We start from the raw sequence: 21,743 nt of genomic DNA, 5'->3' as shown, positions 1-21,743 counted from the left end.
TAACTTTCTGGATGAAGGGAGCCTGGATTAATTTAATTTTCATCAAAAGCACTCTATATGCTTGTAGACGAGGTTTTACGGTACGATTCGCCTCCAGTGGTAGGCCAAAATACGCAGTGCATCATGGGAAAACGTCGACATACAAAGCCCGAGTAATACGAATACAACACAGGAACATGTCATTGCGTGTTTAAATGTCAGAATAATTAAATTACACGTGAATCTACACTAATCAGCAGTTTATAATAATTGTTGTAGATCTATACATTTTCGCTCTATTAATTACACTGAATCCTTCGTAGGGCTGTTTACTGCAGTTTATTATTATCACACTCACGTAAAATTCCAATGGTGGCTAGAAGGCGACACATGCTTTAATTAAGATAACATAGTGTTATGACGCTATTTGCTTGCCATAGCTAATTTAAATATATATCGCTCCGCGGCGTTCTCTCCTCAATTACCCCGGACTATTATTCGGGGCAGTTGTCAACCAGCCATAGTCGGAGGATGAACTAAGAATATTTCGCTCATCTATTATATTATTGTGATCACTTTGTTGATGAGAAATTAAAGTTTATTTGTGAAGTTATATTTTGCTCTCCGTTTGTTTCTGTTGAGTCTTTCCCCGTCTCAGATGGAAGATCTACTAGCCATGTATTTGGTTTAATTTCTAGTAATCAGATAACTGGTTAGTGGATCTTCACATCAAATTCTGAGTCATAATAAATGGTGCAGAATCCGATCTTTTCCGGTACCAAGCAAGCTGTGACTGGCTGTCAGCTGCCCCTGGTGGGAAAAACCAACCCCCAGGTAAGTTAATTTGGTATTATTATTTATAGCAATATTGGATTGATTCATTGTATATGTATATATATATTATGTGATATTTTGGTAATTTTTACGAAAAATTCACGTTTGCTTCAGTGATATAGATTTCCCGCCAAAAGTTGTTTTATGGCGCGAAGAATTTTGTTGCGTGTTTTCTGTTTTCGGCCATTTTGTGAATAATATTGCAGCGTGATATTCTTGTATTGATACAATGTATACTAATGGCGAAAAGTAAATGTGATTATGGCTCCTATAGGCATACAAGTTGCCCTAGGCATGCACCGAGGCATACCAATTGCTGACTCAGAGCAGCCAGAGAAGGTAATCCATAGTACAGAATATAATGATCTACTCCGTCTCAGTAATGAAATAGTGAAATTAGTGGATACAAGTACTAGTGAAATAGTGAGAGTAGTACACGAAAACGTAGGACGTACACACAATTGTTTTGGCGAGGTCAATGAAAGGATATTGTCCAATGAGAGGTACATTGAATCTATTGAACAAAATGTAAATGATCGATGTCATGCACCTGTAAACAGTAATAGCTGTATTGATCAGAGTCCGTATACGTGTAGAGAGGTTAATGACCGTAATATGAAATGTTACAGATGTAATACACTAGGTCATAGCTACAGACAGTGTCCTGAAAAGGAAGATGTGTATAATCGGGGTCGTAGTAACTGTTGTTATCCAACTGATGAACAGGTAAAACATGCACAAACTGTACAGAAATTTGTTTCAAATAGTTGTAATGTAAACAGTGTGACTGACCAAATGCGTCAAAAGAGCAGTACTTCTCCGTGTAATTCAGCCCAAGTTCCGCGCAATGGAAAATTTGATTCAAATTTTGCCGCGTCTGAATGCGATAGTGATAACGTTGAAACAGATTTTGATGAAGAAGTTTATATTTCTGTCACTATTGGTAGCCAAAACATTGACTGTTTAATTGACACTGGTTGTACAATGAATCTAATCGATCATGAGTACTGGCATTCTTTGGAATTGTCACACCAAATTGCAGTGTCAAAACCGCGATTAACAAAAGCCCGTACCGCTAACAAATCTGTGTTGCAAATCAGTGGTTTTGTTGTTGTTCCGTTGTTTATTGAAGGTGCAAAATTTCTCGTGCCAATGTATATTGCTCGAAATCTTAGTCAGGAAATCATGTTGGGAAAAAGATTCCTAAAACAGCATAAGGCCAGATTAGATTTTAACACACAGAAATTGCGATTGTTTAAGAGGAGTAATTTACGTGTAATTGAAAGGCAAGAAATTCCGCCTCATTCACAATCAGTGGTGCGTGCGAGGTTATCGAATAATCTTCCAAAAGGCACAATAGGATTATGTCAGGGAGGACGGAGAGTCACTGCTTTAGGAGTATTGATTGCTAATACAGTATCAAGTGTTCAACCTATTGCTAACAAATCTAGTTGTAGTACTCAATTACTTGTGTTAAACACTAGCAATGAACCAATTGTGTTGTATCCTAGAACAAAACTTGGTACATTTACACTTGTAAATAACAGTGAAATCATTCATTTTACCGATATAGATGACTCTGTAGTAGATGAAGCACCTGTAGCATCAGTCCATGTAAAGGCACAGAATTCGCCAGATCCTAAGGTACGTGAAGTTCTTTCTCAGGTCAATTTCAATGATTCTCATTTAACTGAAACCGATTCAGATATGTTATCTGATCTTATATCTGAGTATGTAGACGTTTTTCAAACCAAAGATAGTCCTAGAGGAAGATATACGAAAATTGAGCATGTCATAAGAACTGGTAATCATCCGCCAATCAAATGTCGTCCTTATAGACAACCTCCTCATGTGCAAGCAGAAATACGTAAACAAGTCAATCAGATGTTAGAAGATGGTTTAATCAGAGAATCCACCAGTAGTTGGAGTTTTCCTGTTGTAATGATTCCTAAACCTGATGGTACACTAAGATTCTGTTGTGATATGAGATTATGTAACCAAATTGTGGAAAAGAATAATTTTCCTCTACCTCACATAGATGATGCATTAGATAGCTTAGGCGCAGGAACACCAAATTATTTTTCCACACTAGATTTAGCGTCAGGTTATTACCAAATTGGACTTGAAGAAAGCTCAAAACAAAAGAGTGCTTTCATTACACAAGATGGTTTGTATGAGTTTAATGTAATGCCAATGGGGTGTACAAATTCTCCAGCCACGTTTCAAAGAGTTATGCAAGAAGTGTTCAGAGGTTTAAATTGGAAATTTGTATTAATATATCTTGATGATGTAATAGTGTTTTCCAATTCTTTTAATGAACATGTAGATCATTTGAGACAAGTATTTCAGAGGTTGAGAGAAGCCAATTTGAAGCTCAAGCCTAAAAAGTGTACATTTGCTCAAGAACAGGTACGTTATTTAGGACACATTGTAAGTAAAGATGGGATAGCTACTGATCCAGAGAAAACCAAAGTAGTCCAAGAGTATCCAGTTCCAACGAAGGTATCGGAAGTAAGATCATTTCTAGGTTTTGTAGGCTATTACAGGAAGTACATTAGAGATTACAGTAAAATAGCCGCACCTTTAACATATCTCACTCGGAAAGATGTTCAATTTATTTGGTCAAAAGAGTGTGCAGAAGCGTTTGAAATCCTGAAACAAAAGCTAGTAGAACCTCCAATTCTTGCCTACCCTCGTTTTGATGGTACTCAATTTATGTTGCAAACTGACGCCAGTATAAAAGGTCTTGGTTTCATTTTAGCACAGGTACAAGATGGTGAAGAGAAGGTAATTTGTTATGGAGGTAGAGCTTTGCATGATTCCGAAAAGACGTATACAACTACTGAACTTGAAGCTTTGGCTGTAGTTGAAGGGATTAAGAAATATTCCCCATACCTTCAACATACTGTAAAGTTCATAATTCAGACTGATCACTGTGCATTGAAATGGTTGTTTGGTCAAAAGCGTACAACAGGTCGCCTCGCAAGATGGGTACTGAAGTTACAATCATATACTTATGAAGTAGTCCATAAACGAGGATGTAAGAATGGTAATGCAGATGCACTAAGTAGAATACCAACTCAAGTGTCAGAATCTTGTAATTCATGTAACTCATATCATGTTGACTCCCCTACTTCCTCAGCAACAGATTCAAACTGGACAGAATGTGGCTTGGAGACAATGACTGATGACGTCATCAATGACTCTCCTACGTCAGAGACAAAGCCAGATCCAGAAGTGAATACTGTTCGAAATCTGAGATTTCAGAGGAATAGACGACTGGATGGAGACAAAAAGTATGTAGATATTCAAAAAGTTCCTTCTTTACCAACTGATGTTAATGTGGATCATTTCAAAGATGCTCAATTAGCTGATCCTTTTGCTGGTCCCATGATAAGATTTTTGGATGAAGACATATTGCCTGATAATCAAAGACAAGCACGTGATATTTTATTGCAGTCAGATCAATACTATGTCCATGAAGGTATTTTGTATCATATATGGCACACACCGCCAACGTCACATGCCAGAAAGAAATACTGTGCAATTTTATGTACCTGTAACCATGATTGATATCATACTTAACAACTGTCATGATAATGTTTTAGCAGCTCATTTTGGTTTTCAGAGAACATATCACAAAATCCGCCAAAGATATTTCTGGAAACGTATGTATAGAGATGTTGACAATTGGGTAAGATCGTGTATATCTTGTGCTCAGAGAAAAACACATAGACACAAAGTTAGAGCTCCCATGATGACCATGAAGGTCCCCAGTGCATTTGAACGTGTAAGTGTGGATATCTTGGGTCCTCTACCTATTACAACCAATGGTAATCGGTATGTATTGTGTTTTACAGATCACTGTACCAGATGGCCTATCTTAGTTCCAATTAAGACTATGGATGCAGCTACTGTAGCTAGAGCATTCTTTGATCATATTATATGTCAACATGGTTGTCCGCAATATTTGCTTAGTGATCGAGGTACAAATTTCCTCAGTAAACTGGTGCTTGAAGTGTGTAGGATTATGCGTACATCAAAGTTAAATACAAGTAGTTATCATCCACAGTGTAATGCTATTCAGGAACGTTTTAACTCTGTTATCTTAGATACCTTGTCACACTATGCTAATGAGTATCAGACAAACTGGGATGAGTATATTCCAGCCATTCAATTTGCATATAGGTCTACACCAGCAGACAATTCTGTAGGATTTAGTCCTTTCTTTTTATTATATGGCAGGGAAGCAAGACTACCCCTGGATGTGACATTGATGGCTAAGAGTGAATACCCAGAGAAGACAGTGAGAGAACATATCCATCATTTGGTATCTCAATTAGAAGTGTTCCGTGCAATATCTAAGCAACATCTTGAACTTAATCAAGCTAGCATGAAAGACCGTTATGATGAACATGCAAGTGATGTACAGTTTCAGGTGGGTGATACAATTTGGTTATATATTCCAGCCACTCAACCAGGCTTGTCAAAGAAGCTCATGAAATTTTGGTCAGGACCATACTTACTCGTAGAGCAAACGGGGCCCGTGAATTTCCGTGTTCGAAATCTGACAAACAATAAGTTGATGTCAGCCCCAGTGCATGTTAATCGAATGAAGTTTGCCTATGATCGATATGCCAGACCAGAAAATCATGTCATGCCCAAAGATTTTGTGCAAAGGGATCCTTTGGAAGATGTTGTAGATGCTGATTGTCCAGATGACTCGTTTGCCCCACTTATGGCATCCCAAGAATTGGATAAGCGCACATCTTTTATACCGGGTCTACCTTTGACTCCTGTTACCACAAGTAGTGAGTATGAAGTAGAGAAGATTTTACGTGGTAGGTACAGGGACAACAAGCTTCAGTATCTTATCAAGTGGCGTGATTTCCCAAGTTCCAGAAATACTTGGGAGCCTGTTGATAATTTAAACCCAGCTGCTTTGGAATTTTTGAAAAGTAATCCTGTGAAGATATCTGGCAAAAGCAGATGAATGTGTTGCAATTAAATTTTGTAATACTAATGTTGTGCATAGAGCAGATTTTAATTTATGAAATTTTTGAAAACTGTGTTTATGGAATTTTGGATGTATTCATTTTCCAAATTATGTGGAGAATAAAGCAGATTGTAATTTCAATTATGAATTTTGAATTGAAAATTGCGTGTTTATGGAATTTTGGCTGTGTTAATTTTTCAAAATTTGAAGAATTTAAGAAAGGCAGCGTGTGTTATGTTATGATGAAATACTGTATTTCATGTTATATTATATATGGTATACGGTATTCTTATGATTATGGAATTAAGAAATATGCTAAATTAGATAGTATGTATGTGTTATACTTATACTGTGTATTTTGCTTGAGTTTATATTTCAGAGAATTCGAGTCGTGCTGAATGGATTATGGAGTTCTTCGGTCATTTTCGTGGTCAATCATCTGAACAATAGGTGCATTTGGATTTGAACTTGACACAGAAGAATTTTGTTCCAGTTGGTATGCAATATGTGTGATTCTGAAATGATTGTGAATTTTCGTCAGTACAATTTTTGTGTGATTCCAGAATAAGATTTGATTCAGAAATAAAGAAATATTATACGGGTTATTAACTGTGACCTGATACATGACATCATTTCATGCAAAGAATGTTGCAACTTTAAAACCTTTTTCTAGAACTTTGCATACGATTTTCATGTAAGCCCGTTATATTCTGAATCAAATATTATCAAGGTATTGGTCTTCAGCGCTGAATGTCTAAGTGCAATTTCGTCGTGTGGAATTGTTTCGTCGTGTTCGTCAAGTACTGTATCTACGGGAGGAACTGCGTCTTATTTCACAATGTTGGTGCATTGAAAACTGCAATTATATGAAGAAATTAATTCGTCTGTTATTTATATTGACATCCGTCATCAGTTATCGTCTAATTGCAAAAGCAATTTTTATTACGTCATGTTTAAAATTTTATGGAAAACATGATCTGAATCACACCGACAAGTTAAATGTCAAGTTCATCACGCAAGTGTCAAGTTCAACGTCAAGATCAGCGTCAAGTACAGTGCAGCGAATGGGTTCAAGTCGACAGCGGTGGATCTACTGGCCATGGATTCAGCGATTCAAGATTATGAACTCTAGGGTTAATTTTAAGGTGTAGTTTAAGGTGTAGAGTAAGATCTTCGCACTTTCTGAAACACATGGAACTTGACATTGTAAATGCCCAGTTTGGGGATTGTGCAAGGTCTTGGTCGATGTCTTTCAGAATTGTGTTAGTTTGTCATCCCCTTTTCCCCTTTTCCTTGTCTGCTGTACGAGCTTCAGAGTTTTAAAAGATGTTGTTTTTAAAAAAATAATTTTCTCCCCATCCAATCGTGTTTTGGAGTTAAATGTTTCAGATTAAAAAGATGCAGTTAATTATTAGTCATACAGTTACTTGATGAATGTTATGTCTGATGTTAAAGTTTATGTTAAAAAGATATAATTATTTTTAAATCATATGTTGAATCAATTCAAATTGCTATTTTAAAAAGTTATATTCTTAAAATCAGAATTGTCAGGCGCCAATTCAAGAAAGGCAGAGCGTGTGTTATGACGCTATTTGCTTGCCATAGCTAATTTAAATATATATCGCTCCGCGGCGTTCTCTCCTCAATTACCCCGGACTATTATTCGGGGCAGTTGTCAGCCAGCCATAGTCGGAGGATGAACTAAGAATATTTCGCTCATCTATTATATTATTGTGATCACTTTGTTGATGAGAAATTAAAGTTTATTTGTGAAGTTATATTTTGCTCTCCGTTTGTTTCTGTTGAGTCTTTCCCCGTCTCAGATGGAAGATCTACTAGCCATGTATTTGGTTTAATTTCTAGTAATCAGATAACTGGTTAGTGGATCTTCACATCAAATTCTGAGTCATAATAATAGTATATATCTGAAGTGCTTTTCTATTACGTGCTAATATACTTTCCCGACGAAAAGTTTTTCCGCAGTAACAATTGTTGAATTCTTAGAAAATAATACTAACCTGAAACCTATTTATTTACTTCAATATCATCTATAATACCTTTAATCAGTTTTAATCAACTTTTCAACATCAAAACATTGCTCGAAAATAACGAAACAAACTTTCTTATGATCTCATGAAAAACCTGTACAAAATCCCCATAGGAAACGTGGCGGCGCTGTGCTTAATTAGCTAATTATGACGTCAGTCCTTGACGACCACCATAACAACAGATGACGCCCGGGGTATTTGAACTCTTTTTTAAAACATGTGATGCATAACAAATGATCAAGGTTATGAATTGCGATACTAGAGGAATAAAGCTATCCCCCGATTACAACGGATTATTAATTGTTATGCGATTATGTTATTTGCCACGATCCAAAAGAGATACATTCCATTCAGTTAATATCATGCAGCCTCACTACAGGGATTTCCTATCTAGCAGCGCATTATAGTTTAATTTCGACTTCCAAAATTGCATAGTTTTAACATCAGATCAGGCTCAAAATGCCAAAAATTACCGATCACCAGAAGGAAATGATAGAAGCATATCATAGTGAAGGAAAATGTAACCGTGATATTGAAAGATTATTGAATATTGACCAGGGATCTGTGCGATATAATTTGAGAAAAAAAGGAGATACTCAATGGACAATCGCCCGAAATCTGGACGGCCGAAAAACCAAGATAATAATAACAACCGAACCCAAATAGCGTTTGCATCCAATTTAAACCACTGTTGCATCAAACATTGTTGATGATGACCAGCAGTGCAGTCGGGATAACTGCAAGTTGATCATGACAACTTTTTGATAGCAACAGGGTATTGACATCATAATGAGCCTCATTAAACAGCGCCGCCACTTTTCTGAATGGAATTTTACTGTATAATTTACCGCAAAATAAGAATATTTTTTCTTTCTTTATTTTTGTAATAAATGAGGGTTCCAAGTTCCTGCAATTATGACTATTATTGATTAAAGGGTTTATATTTTAGTGACAGTTAGGTTTGATACGTTTTCCATTTGTAGTATCATTACAATTTAACAATTTCTGCGGTTATAGAGGGTGCGGAAAAACTTTTCGTCGGGAGAGTATATCCTATAATGGATAATGGATTCGGCTGCACCTCACCCATTTACGTTTTCTGCCTCGGGCACATTATTTGGGTACATTAAAAAGGATAGGACATTACCTTTTAATTCTTAAATATTAATACATTGAACTAATCATGCCTATAGGAAATGAATCAAGAAAACCAATATCCCGCATTTATATTTCCAAAGGGCTTGTCAATAATAATGTCAACAATAACAAAACGAACGTTTTTGGCTTTGTCCCCATCATGAGAAAACTCATGCACACGAGGGGGGGGGGGCAGAAATGTCACCCCTTATAACAAGCCTTTGGATATATATGTATAAAACCTTTTCAATTACCGTACCCTTATTGTCAGGTACAAATGATTAGCGCGGAAAAATAACAAATTGCGCTGAGATTGTGCGGAACCTTTAAGCATATAACACACATATAAAACACAAGAAAAGGAAAAAAAACATGTCAAAATGAATTATCAACCGTGTCATGCATAGAATATTTTTTAGCTTTATGATATCTAAATCACACAATTTGTGGCAATTTTTGACACTTTTAAAGTATTTTGGCGGCCATTTTGAAAAGCGCCCTCTATCGGGAGTGTCCTAACATTTGACAAGGTTGCATTCTTTTTAGATGATTCACCATGCTTCAAAGTGTAAGATACCACTTTCAAAACTCATTCTCGTGATTTTGTCACGGATTCACTATTTTCAACCATGCCTCAAAGTTTCTCCACTCGCGTAGAGACGAATACGCGAAACTATAAGCAACACTTGTACAAGACAGATTAGCAAATTATTGACATGCATGACTGAGATGCTTTAAAAAAGGCTAACATTTCAATAAAATGTCCTGTTTCGTTTGCATCTTATAGAGAATTACGCGGAAAAACTTTTTCGCGGCGCGTCGCGCGACTTCGCGCCGCGAAATTCGTTGGGTCCTGCTTATGGCACTAATTTGGATGTTGTTTGGACTTACCGTCAGGGCAATCACATTGCTCTTCCCAATCATCTATAAAGAAACCCGCAGAATCACCATTAATATATTGCGCCGCGTCGCCCATTGCCTTGCATCGAAGCGATTTGGTCTCTTTGGTATCCTCTGGATTGTCACCGCCTGTTACCCCAGTGCAAACATCGTACCAACATGCTTTGCGGAAGTTCTCAAGGGTATCACTTTTTTCTTCCTTTTCACTCATTACTCTAATCGCTTCACCGAATGGTCCTATAAATGTGCGTTAAAAACGGAAGAAAACGTATAAAAAGTTATATGGCAAATCGACTAACGGTGAGCTTTGTCGGTATACATTATTTTGTGTTCAATATGACATGCGCCAATATTAAACCTCAATCTGATTGGTGCCGAATAAGACCGTACGTCAAGGGTGGCAGAAGGAAAAGTAGGAAAGGCAGCGGAAGCGGGGGGGGAGGTGCACGTCACCCGTAAATTGACAGGAGGACCTCCCCCTAAAAATCACAGCAGAAGAATAAATAAAGCAATAATTGCCCTGGACATTTGCCTTTTTAGTACGAAAAGCATCGTTTTGTTGGTTCAGATAGAGTAAAATTGCAAGTCCAAGTAAAGTGTGCTAAGGCTTGTGGATCAACGTCTAGGCGTCGTGCCTGTGCGTAGCCCACTATAAATCACTGCGCTTTTTTTTATTGCAAAATTGTTCTCGCTTCGCGCACACTTGCACATGAAATAGAAAAACATATCTCATTTGCAACTAAAATTGTCTGAAATTTTTCGCCCGCTTCGTGCGCGCAAAAAGGCCCACTAAAGCAGGAACAAAATATGCTTGTCCCCGACACCCCAAAGTTGTAATGCTTCCACTGCCGCGCTATGACACATACTAGTATGCTCAGCTATTTGCAGGCCTACCTGTATTCTCACGGTCCAAATATGCACACCTTTCCCTTGCCAGTTTATCCTGAGGAGAATCTTTTTTACATTCTGCTGCTACTACTGGTTTACCACCGCATTCCTCGCCAACACCCCAGCTAGATCCAAAGACGTTGATATCTCTCTTTGGTACCTACATTGGATGAAATATTGCATTGTCTACGGTAACGGTACACTGAACATTCTAATCGATGTTTTGTGACTAATTTTGCATTGTTCTCAAAAAAATAACTACACACTGGTAACAAAAGTTATGTATATTATAGGGGCAAGGAATCCAATCACTTCACTGAAATTTCAGTAGTTCATTATATACGGTAAGAAATTAGGTTCATTCTAGCGGTTTCTCTTTTCTTATCATAAATAACGTACCGCTTGTCCCGAGTCACTAAAATTCCATAACTTTTGTTACCAGTGTGATATTATTTTTCAAAAAATGCAAAATTAGCCACAAATTTATCAGGGGGTGTAGTACCACCTTAAATGGTTAGCTTTGTTCGGTCTTTGCTCTTCTCGACGTCGTTGCGGGAAAAAGGACAAATGTGCAGCGAAGTGACACGTGCATCAGTGTTGCTTCGACAAAACACAGGCGAAACGGCTAGTATTATATTGTATTGTTATATTGTGTTTTGTGTTGCCTTTAAAGCCTTCCTGCCTGCTTGATGGCCTGTCAACGCAGGTTTTCAGCGTGTTCTGGGGGTGTTCGTACATTCTTTTGTTAATTTTGATGTATTTTTATGATGTGATTAATAAAGAATGATTGTGTATATAGCCCTTACACATTGGCGCTCGACCTCTTGGGTTACCACTCCTTTGAGTTCTACCAGCTTACCGTAAAAACTCGATAGTTAGCATACAGGGGCGTAGCCAGCTTTCTTGGTCAGGGGGGGGGGGGCAAAATAAAATTTTGGGGCAATAGACGAAAAAAATTGCAGTTGCATCATACAATACATAGAGACTGTATGTCTTCGAGCTTCCCGAAAAGGGCCTTATTGGAATGATGTGCGCGCGTAGCGTGAAAAATGGTATTTTACACTATTTTCACCCATTATCCGGCTAAAAAAGGGCTTATTATTTACAATGTGCGAGCGTAGCGCGGAAAAATTTTGTATTTTACACTATTTTGGCCCTGAATTTTGCTAGAAAAGGGCTCCTTGGCCTTTTTCTTTTCCTTTGCCCGCCTGATTCTCTCTTTCCTTTTTTGTCAGAGGGGCACTTTTTCTTTCATTTGTTTGTCGGGGGGGGGGGGGCACTCTGCCCCACCTGCCCCCCCGCTGGCTACGCTACTGTTAGCATATGTGCTTTTGAAACCGTGAAATTGTACCAAAGTCCAGCACTTACCAGCTGAGGTAATGGGGTTGAGACACACATTTGCATGTTTACCTGTTCGTATATTACTATGTGTATTGATGATTTGCTCAAAACCCTTTACACTTTTGTGGATGGGGCTCTTCCTGTTTGCATGTTTTAAAAGCGCTCGATGGTAAGCACATAATTAATCTAACTATCGAGTTTTTACGGTATAATTTGGCGACAAAATAATTGTCAATGATAGGGGAATCTTAAACTAGGGAAATCTTAAACACTTGAGAAAGTTCCTACAATCTTATTGGTTCTTAGCTGTGTGTTATGACACGATACAACACGGTTCAGCGCGTCTGCGTCGACGTGATACTCGTACTCGCTAATCGAACCAATTGAAGGTGCATAGTAACAACGGGACTGATCGATTCTAAACTCTAGGTAATACCTTGTAAACTGTTTGATTAAACTTTGGTATACTTAATTAAGGGGTATTACACCCCTGGCCAATTTGTTGCCTATTTTTGCATTTTCTCAAAAATTATAGCACATTGGTGACAAGTAAGATATGTATATTATAGGGGGAAGGACTACAACTACTGTACTGAAAATTCAGCAACTCAAAGCAAGTAGTTATTGATTTATTGATCAAATATTGGTTTTCGCTCATTTTTGACTGTAACTCCACAACTGTTGTCTGTGCTGAAATAAAATTTCCAGTGCAGTAGTTGTAGTCCTTGCCCCTATAATATACATATCTTATTTGCCCAAATGCGCTATAATTTTGAGAAAAATGCAAAAACAGGCATAAAATTGGGCAGGGGTGTAGTACCCCTTAATATCTTCATTTGAATTGACGTGTTTAAGAATGAGAATAATGTTAATGTTTTCCATCGTCTCATATAACACGGTCAACATCATTATTTTTGGCGTGAAACAACTCGGCTTCGCCTCGTGGTTTGATTTTATGCAGCAGTACTGAACAAATTGAAATATATCTTATGCAATCACCCTTTTCTGCTAATTCGTCGTCCGTATTCCATAGTGGCGTATAGTGGGGTGCCGCGAATAAACAACTTTGCGAGAAAATCGGGTTTGAAGAAATGCCAATTTAAAATCGAGTTGTGTAAATCAGACATTCATTATATTTTGTAAATGATGTGAAATTTCTGTAGTAAACTAAATAGATTTTATTGTCATATATTTTTCAAAAGAAATAAATACATACTATTGCTGGCAAACTGAAAATAAAACTATACGTCACTATGGTGTATTCCATAGTGGCGTATAGGTCCGATACGTGTACGCCACTATGACATACGATGTTTTTCATTTTTGCCGATATTTCATAATGATAAAATGTGTATAAAAAGTGGCGTATGGTCGATACGCCACTATGGAATACGAAAAATGTCACTTTGTAACTATACGCCACATTTAATTAATTAATTACTAATTAATTAGCTAATTATGACTGATGAGACTTGGAAAAATGAAAGAGAACATCATTAAAAAACATATGTGCCAATTTTCAAAAAAATGACCAAAAATCACTATACGCCACTATGGAATACAGCCGACGAATTAGTTAATAATAGCATTGTTTTCAGCTATTTCTATAATAATGATGCGTATTTGAGCGACAATGGATGCAATGGGCTATTCCATTTAAAATCCACATTACCCCTGTGGAAGATTTAGCTAAAGTCAGCCACAGTATTGATTTTGAAAAGAATGGTCAATTGGGTAACTTCCATTTGTAATACTCCCTCCAGTTGTGGAAGATATAGGTAAAGCCATAATACAGAGGGAGTATGGATTGTGGAAGATATTTCCAAAATCTTCCACAGGGGTTGTGTGGATTTCACTATAATATCCCAATGTGAACATCTGCCAGCACTCACCGTGACTCCCTTAGATGTCTTAAAGTTGTTAGATGTATCACCATCACTAGGACCACATAATCCTTGCAATTTACCGGCCCACCTGTTAGAGACAATAACCTCGACCTTAGCCTTTCCATCCCATTTGACTTTGAAACCATGTATTTCTGATTCCAGCATCTAAAATGATACAAAAGTAGCAGATACATATTATTTTAACCGCAAATAACATAATTATTATTCTTGCATAAACTTATTTCGTTTTATGGTCAAAGATGAAAAAGTAAAAAGTTTATTGTTTGTTCTAAGTCGGTTTATATTTCGTAGAAGCGGGCAACCAGCTTTATTTTTGGATACACCCAGGACGCTGAAATTGAATCGGTTGTCAGTTTCTTTATGATTATAAAATTCAAAGCAGAAGAATTCCTTATCTAATATTGTGAGGTTTTAGCTCTATTACCGGGTTATTATTGGAAGTGGGTGCCTTCTGTGCTCTTTGCATTTTAAGTTGCGTCAATTTTCGTATAAGTGTGGCAAAATGTTCGTCTAGCTTAGTGGTTTCAGCAAAAGAATAGTTTAAATTATTTGCGCTGTCTGGCTAGTACGTTTCACAGCAAAGATAGTGCAAACTATTCTTATCCTTAAGTTTGGTTTGTGATTGTCAAATCCAAGGAAACTCACATAAATTTAGACTTTCGCCATCTTGGCTGATGGCTTCTTCAGAATGACCACTGGGGATCCACTTTTCCCGCGGGATTGACCGCTGCTTCCGACGATTTTCGCATCCCTCGGTTGCTGAGTTCTTATGAGTGGATGGTATACGTGATCAAGAGAGTAACTGCCGATGTCCCGGTTGACTGTTTTACCCCCGCCTTATTCTTATCCTGAATCCTATGAGCTTGATGAACAGTTTGCCTCCATTTTATTAAATATTGGATCAACTTTAATTTTCAACCCTTGTACAACATACAAGGATCTATTTAGCTTCGTAACTTGGTAAATACATGTCCTAAAGGCCCGGTCACACTATGACGAATAGGGGTGAACGGCAAGCGACGTTAAGCTGCGAATTGCAATTTTGAATTTACCGCCACTCATCGTGGGTTGCCGTTAGTTGTCGCTGACGTATCCGTCAGCGACCGCAGACGGCCGCAATTATACGTCGGGAAATTTTCAACATGTTGAAAATTTTGTGACGACAAAAAAGTAGTTGTGATTCCGTTCAAATTTCGTTGGAGACCGCAACCCTCATTTCTTTGACGTTTCCATACCGTGGGAAGCCGTCTCTAGTCGTTTTGAGGTCGTCACAATTTCGTTGGTAGTCGTTGTCAACGTCCATTGACGAATAACCAACGGCAGGCGACGTCACATCTCGAACCCTGACGACACGTTGCGGCAAGCAACGAAATTGTAACGATCTTGGTGCGACAGTGCCTTGCGAATTTTGTCCGGAGAGTGACGGATATTGTTTGCGAGTATCGTTTGCGAGTACCTGCGGCATTGAAACGGTGGTCTGCGATGGGTTACGATTTTTAAACGATGGTCAACGATTTAAAACTTTTTGTGCGATTCATGAGATAGATATATGCATTTGTAGGATTGTAGAAATTAATCAAGTCTTTTTTTATGGTCGTTGACAACGACTACCAACGAAATTGTGACGACCTTAAAACGACTAGAGACGGCTTCGCACGGTATGGAAACGTCAAAGAAATGAGGGTTGCGGTCTCCAACGAAATTTGAACGGAATCACAACTATTTTTTGTCGTCACAAAATTTTCAACATGTTGAAAATTTCCCGACGAATAATTTCGGCCGTCTGCGGTCGCTGACGGATTCTCAGCGACAACTAACGGCAACTCACGATGAGTGACGGTAAATTCTAATCAAGTCTTTTTGTGCGATGTTTGACGTTTTATTGACCTCAGTTCGATTTCAATAGACTACCCGGCACGATGCAATTTTAAAGTTCATATAAAAAGAAAATAATATCAATAATAATCAAAAATATTAATATTTCTGTAGTTTTTATCATTATTGATATATTGATATTGATATAATAGTTTGGATTATTATTAATATTGATTTTCATATTTTGATTCCTATTGATATTTATATTAATTTTTTTGATTATTTTTGATATGTGTAAATATTTTTTATTATTATTGATATTGATATTAATATCTTTGATTATAATAGGCCTAATTGATATTGATATTAATATCTTTGATTATAATAATTGATATTGATGTTAATATATTATTGATATAGATATTAAAAGTTTAAATTATTATTTATATTGATTTTACTATTTTTTTTATTATTATTATTGATATTTATATTGGTTTTTTTATATTATTATTGATATGTGTAATATTTTGATTATTATTGATATTGATGTTAATAATCCTGATTATTATTGATATAGATAATAATTTGGATTATTATTGATATTGATTTTACTATTTTTGATAATTGTTCATATTGATGTTAATATATTTGATTATTATTGATATTGATATTTTTGAGTGGATGATCAGAACGTTGTGAAGAGTGGGAACGCCAAAGGGGACTATACGACCCGCACACACACAGGCTTTGATGTCGGCTGCTGAGTCACGTCATCATCACCGCAATCCACCGTCAGTTGCCGTTCCTTGCCGCAAGCAAATCCGCTGCCAGCCGTCTGACCTCGTTGCTTGTTGTCGGGCTCCGTCGAGACTTCGTCACTCATCGCCCAGACAACGTCCGGATTTGGTCGCTAGTCTCCGTTTCCTGCCGCATCCTCTCGTCCCTTGCCGTCGTGTTGTCGCTAAAGGTCGTTCCCACTCGTCACCGAATCTTGTTTTTGCTCTTTTTGTCGTCGCTTTGCCGTCAACATTTTGTGATTTTCACGTTCGTCACCTTTCGTTGCTTATCGTCCGTCACAGTGTGACCGGGCCTTAAGCAAACAACCCAGCAAACACAAAACGTTTTCGACATCATTCGCAAAAGGTTATAAAAAGTTGTCAGAAAACGTTTAAATGTCGGGTTTATATTAAGGGTACAATAATGGTATAAAACGTTTTCATAACATTAAATAACATTGGTTGGTAATTTACTGCACAGCAAAAAAAAAATGTTTTACAGAAAACATATAAATGGCGGGTTATATAAAGGGTATAAAAACGTTTTTTTTGAAAACGTGGTACAAATCATTCTAAACAGAATGTTATTTTGGGGTTGAAAAAATATTTTGCAAAAAATGTTTGCCCAAAATATTTATATACAATAACGTTTTTAAAATGTTTTCACGACCTTTATATAACCCGACATTTAAATGCTATTAAAACGTTTCGTAAAAAACATTTTAAGAAACATTTCTGTGTTTGCTGGGTACAAATATTTTAACATAATGTTATTTAAGTGTTGACAAAATATTTGGTCAAAAATGTTTGCAAAAATAGTTTACAATGACATTTCGAAAGCATTTTTAAATTGTTGTTGCAGTGTGTTTTCATACAAAACGTTTTAACGATTTCACGACCTTTATATAACCCGACATTAATGTTATTAAAACGTTTTTACCGAAACCAAAACCCAAAATATAACTTTATTTAAAACGTTTTAAAAACGTTTTTGTGTTTGCTGGGAATGTTACATTTTTGTAATAGGTAAAGACGAATATTTCGATATGCTTAATTTTTGCCCTCTGTATGAATGGTATGATCCTATAGGGCCATTTTGGGGTCCTTTTTAGGATGATAGGTGCAAAGGAGGAAATTTACACTCGGGTCATGATCATGGGCGTCAATCCGTGGGGACAGGGGGGATATATCCCCTCCATATTTTGGGATGGGGACATGCGCGTATTTTTTGGATGGGGGCTTTGGGGCGCCAGCCCCGGGGTCAAAGTAGGGGCGGCAAAAACGAAGGGGCGGCGGAAGAAGGGGCGGCAAAACAGGGGCGGCAAAAACGAAGGGGCGGCAAAACGAATTAGCAAAGAAAAAAGGGCGCCATAAATTGAAAAAGCGAAACGACCGTGAAAAAAATTGGGTCAACCTTTTTGGGCTGTTAAAAAAGGGGCGGCAAAATTGTTTCTTCTTCAGCCCCCCGGGGTTGGGGCGGCCACGGTACGCCACTGGGGGAGGGGACACAATATCAAATGTCCCCTCAACGTTTCGGAAAATATGTCCCTGGTCTAAGTAAGCTTACTGTAAAATACAGGCAACATTCAGTATTATACCTTGATTTTTGGCTAAAATTATAGTATGAAATTGAAAATTTTCTCGAACACTTCATCCTGTATACATACAAATTCAAGTTTGATAGGGCTTAAATAGTATAACAAGTTTTGCGTGATAGGCGCAGTTATCCCCGTAAACTTGACCAGTAAAATAAAGCTGTGCACTACCCTGCTGATGTCTTACCCCAGTATATCTGATACGCCAGCGACAGAAAGGAAAACCTCGGAAGTTGAAAGATTGAAGAAAGTGAATAAGATACAGATACACATTATGACCATGATGACAAAGCCAACTAAAACATTAAATTAGCAGCTAAATATTTCCTTTTTCCTTTTTATAATACTTTTTTGATCCCCTCACAACTAAAAGCAAAATAAATATCAAAAATAATTCCTTGTTCTTAGATCGGTAAACACCTTAATTTAAAAAAAAAGTGTGTAAAATTGAAATGTTTTGCTTGCTTGGCGCGAAATGAACCAGATGGGTAATGAGTATCAGCTGTCAATTCAAATAGTATAGAACATGAATTTTCGCCCGCTGCGCGCGCATATATCCCAGCAAAATCGGGCCGGAGTAATGCTCACATTTTTTTCTTAGCCTCCCCAGGCCTCGACAAACCGTTTTATACATGTGCATGTAACGTACCACAAATTTACCATCTGGTAGTATCTCAAAAGCTCCGTCGGTAGCTTCAGAATCAACTGGCGTCATACATTCTTCTCCATTGATCTCTATTTCTTTATTTTGACTAAAGACAACCGTCTGTAAATAATATTAAAAACAAAGAAATGACGGAATTAACTTGTCATGCTTGTGAACTTCGTGCAACGCCATCCCATTGTTTGTTCCATACACAGAGTACGTATCAACAGTCAAAGTCCCCGTGCATTGTATGCTGTGAATTCTCGCATATTCATGAGGGCCGATCATTCGATCGTGACGTGTCTAACAATCACGCTAGCGTTGCCTTAGCGTATACGCGATAGAGCTTTGCGTATCTTCGTGTTTTTGACCGCAAAATACGCGGTATGCGCGTAGTAGTCATGCCTGTCGCATTTCATGGAACAATCGGCCCTCATTATTGAGTGATGCTGAGACTTCAAGTTGACTGCATGTACGTGGTCTGTTATCTATTTCGTTCATGGTTCCATAATATCTTAAAAGAGCGTGGTCCAATCTTTACATGTTCTGTTTTATATCTAACATCAAGGCCTACCATAAAACAATATATTTCCAAAGTTTGAGTCGTATTATTGCAGTGAGTTTGATATGAGAAGCAAAAACACAATATAAGAAAATACCCCGGATACTGTTATATAAACACTTCCGGTGTGGTTACCACAGTTCACCACGTTATTGTTCACACCATCTAAATGAAACATTTCTCGGGCTTTAAATTTTACTGGGGGGGTAATGAGAAAATATGAACTTCCTGACACCAATATCTTAGTTCTTATGAAGGAAAATTGGGGTGGATCGGGTCACACCCCTTTTGTACAGGGTAATAAAATCATGGATCTGAATATAACATGTTTTTACTTTTTCATAAATCTAAGGCACGTGACCGGAAAAACTACAGTCTTGGAAAAAGTTTTGGAATGCTTGCGTGTAAAGAACGGAAAACTTGCCCCTTCACCCGTGCAATGTTTCCCAATGTGTTCCAATATTGATTGATGGGGAGAGGGGAAGTTTTAATTATTGTCATGATTGTTGTAGATGTAATGTTTGTTCCCAAACACAATATACGTCATTTGCATGATCATATTAAATTCTGGACGGAATTTCGAGTGTGCTAAATGTTACAAGTACTTTTCCCCCAAGATTGTAGGTTGATAAGCGTTGAAAACAAAACGTAAGCCTATTTTAAGGTATCGTATGAATGTTATCATTCCGACTACTTATTCACTAGTATCACTTGTTGGGAGTAACATTGTACAAAATAATGCACGAGAACTGAGATGTTGATACGCCATGCATACAAACACGAGATAAAAATTCCATGATGCCATGATGTTTGATATTTTTACAACAAAATTGTGACTAAAAATGTAGGAAAATGCAAGCATATATAAATGCATCAAACCGCAGTCTAAATGAACACGTCCGAAAACACTGCGATTAGGACACGTCCGTGCATTATCTATAGGTTTATGCGTACCACTTGTTGGGAGTGAAATTGTACAAAATAATGTACGCGTACATAGATGTTGATGCGTCTAAATGCACGAGCCCCGAACGGGGAGTGCATTAGGCGCATCAACATCTCAGTACAAGTGCATTATTATGTACACTTTCTCGCGCAAGTAGTGGTACGCATTTATTAACCTATTTGATACAAGAGAATAAAAATAATTCCATGAGATTTAATATTTTTGTAACAAAATATTGTCACTAAAGTGTTGGAAAACACAAGCAAATATAAATGCATCAACCTGCAAGAAAAATGAACGCGTCCGAAAGCACTGCATGTAGTACGCGGAGTGCGCGCCCGTGCATTATTTAGAGGTAATAAATACAATATCACTTGTTTCTCGCTATCTAAGAGTGTATGAAACAATCAATGTCATGAATGTAATAGTTCGCATTTCCGTACCTGATCTCCGATGATCACAGTGACCTTGTAGGTTTTTGTGACTTTCTTTTTTGCCGATGGTGGTTTGTTTTTAGCATGGACCTCCCATGGAGGGTTTTCTCCGACTGGTCTGGCTAACACGTACGTACAGTCTCCCTGGAAATCGAATTTTCTGCCATTAAAGTCTGTGTAGTGAGGATCACCAGACGCCTTGCACATAGACTGACCTGTAATAGAACAAGGGCGGTTCTAAAAATTGTTCGCAATATCAAAATACTTTTTGACTAGCGAGATTTTTTAGAGCTTTTGTTTAGAAGTAACAGTCAATTTGCTTGAGCATGAGACATGATATTATTTCCATACATTGCGCAATAGCTAATTCAAGGGTGATAGATAAATCACAACTCCCTAAGTAGCAGTGGTGTAGCTAGGTTATTGGAACCGGGGGGGGGGGGCACAACTGGTAAGTGTACCGACGGAAATACTTTTTTTGCCGATGTTTACCCAAACGCACTTTTACGTTTATATATGTCATTATCCTTTAATTTGGCAACGTCAACATGAAAAAAGGGAGAGGTCACATCCAAGATTTGCAGTTTTGGACTACATGTATACTATTGATTTCATCAACCTGCATAAGAAATGCACACAAAAATGGCCAATTGTTGACTTCTTTTTTTCACCAACGCCAATTTACCGACGGCCATGATAATAAATAATTTGAATAAAATAAATGTAGATATTTATATAGCGCTTTATGCTGTAAACAGCCTCTAAGTGCTTTACATTTATTCCGCCGTCATAATAATATGTCGGAACCACGTTTGCTGCATACAAATGGCAAAAGTACAACGACTGTGACTATACCCTAACAGATTCCCATATTGCACCTAGCTAGGGTGAGGCAAGCGAGGCAAAGCGCCTTGCCCAAGGGCGCAACACGGTAGTGGG

The 21,743-nt window shown here is 37.6% G+C and overlaps 2 protein-coding genes across 3 annotated transcripts in view; one reads left to right on the top strand and one right to left on the bottom strand.

Moving 5' to 3' along the window:
- LOC140141110 (uncharacterized) overlaps positions 1-21,743 on the bottom strand; it is a 66,933-nt gene that overhangs the window by 16,540 nt on the left and 28,650 nt on the right. For both annotated transcript variants that reach the window (XM_072162894.1, XM_072162895.1), the window contains exons 11-15: positions 20,814-21,019; positions 18,866-18,982; positions 14,016-14,174; positions 10,789-10,942; positions 9,886-10,131 (exon numbers count right to left, since the gene is read on the bottom strand). In XM_072162894.1, the coding sequence (XP_072018995.1) occupies positions 9,886-10,131; positions 10,789-10,942; positions 14,016-14,174; positions 18,866-18,982; positions 20,814-21,019 (882 nt within the window). The remainder of the gene's footprint in view (positions 1-9,885; positions 10,132-10,788; positions 10,943-14,015; positions 14,175-18,865; positions 18,983-20,813; positions 21,020-21,743) is intronic.
- Positions 1,039-7,587, top strand: LOC140141108 (uncharacterized). Its single transcript, XM_072162893.1, has 2 exons — positions 1,039-4,109; positions 5,059-7,587. Exons 1-2 carry the CDS (start codon positions 1,075-1,077, stop codon positions 5,804-5,806), a joined length of 3,783 nt encoding a protein of 1,260 aa, XP_072018994.1. The 5' UTR covers positions 1,039-1,074; the 3' UTR covers positions 5,807-7,587.

Source organism: Amphiura filiformis, chromosome 19 (genome assembly GCF_039555335.1).
Source record: "Amphiura filiformis chromosome 19, Afil_fr2py, whole genome shotgun sequence".
Classification (NCBI taxonomy): Eukaryota; Metazoa; Echinodermata; class Ophiuroidea; order Amphilepidida; family Amphiuridae; genus Amphiura; species Amphiura filiformis.
Note: the sequence above shows the minus strand (reverse complement) of the source record. Positions and strands in the feature narration are given on the sequence as shown.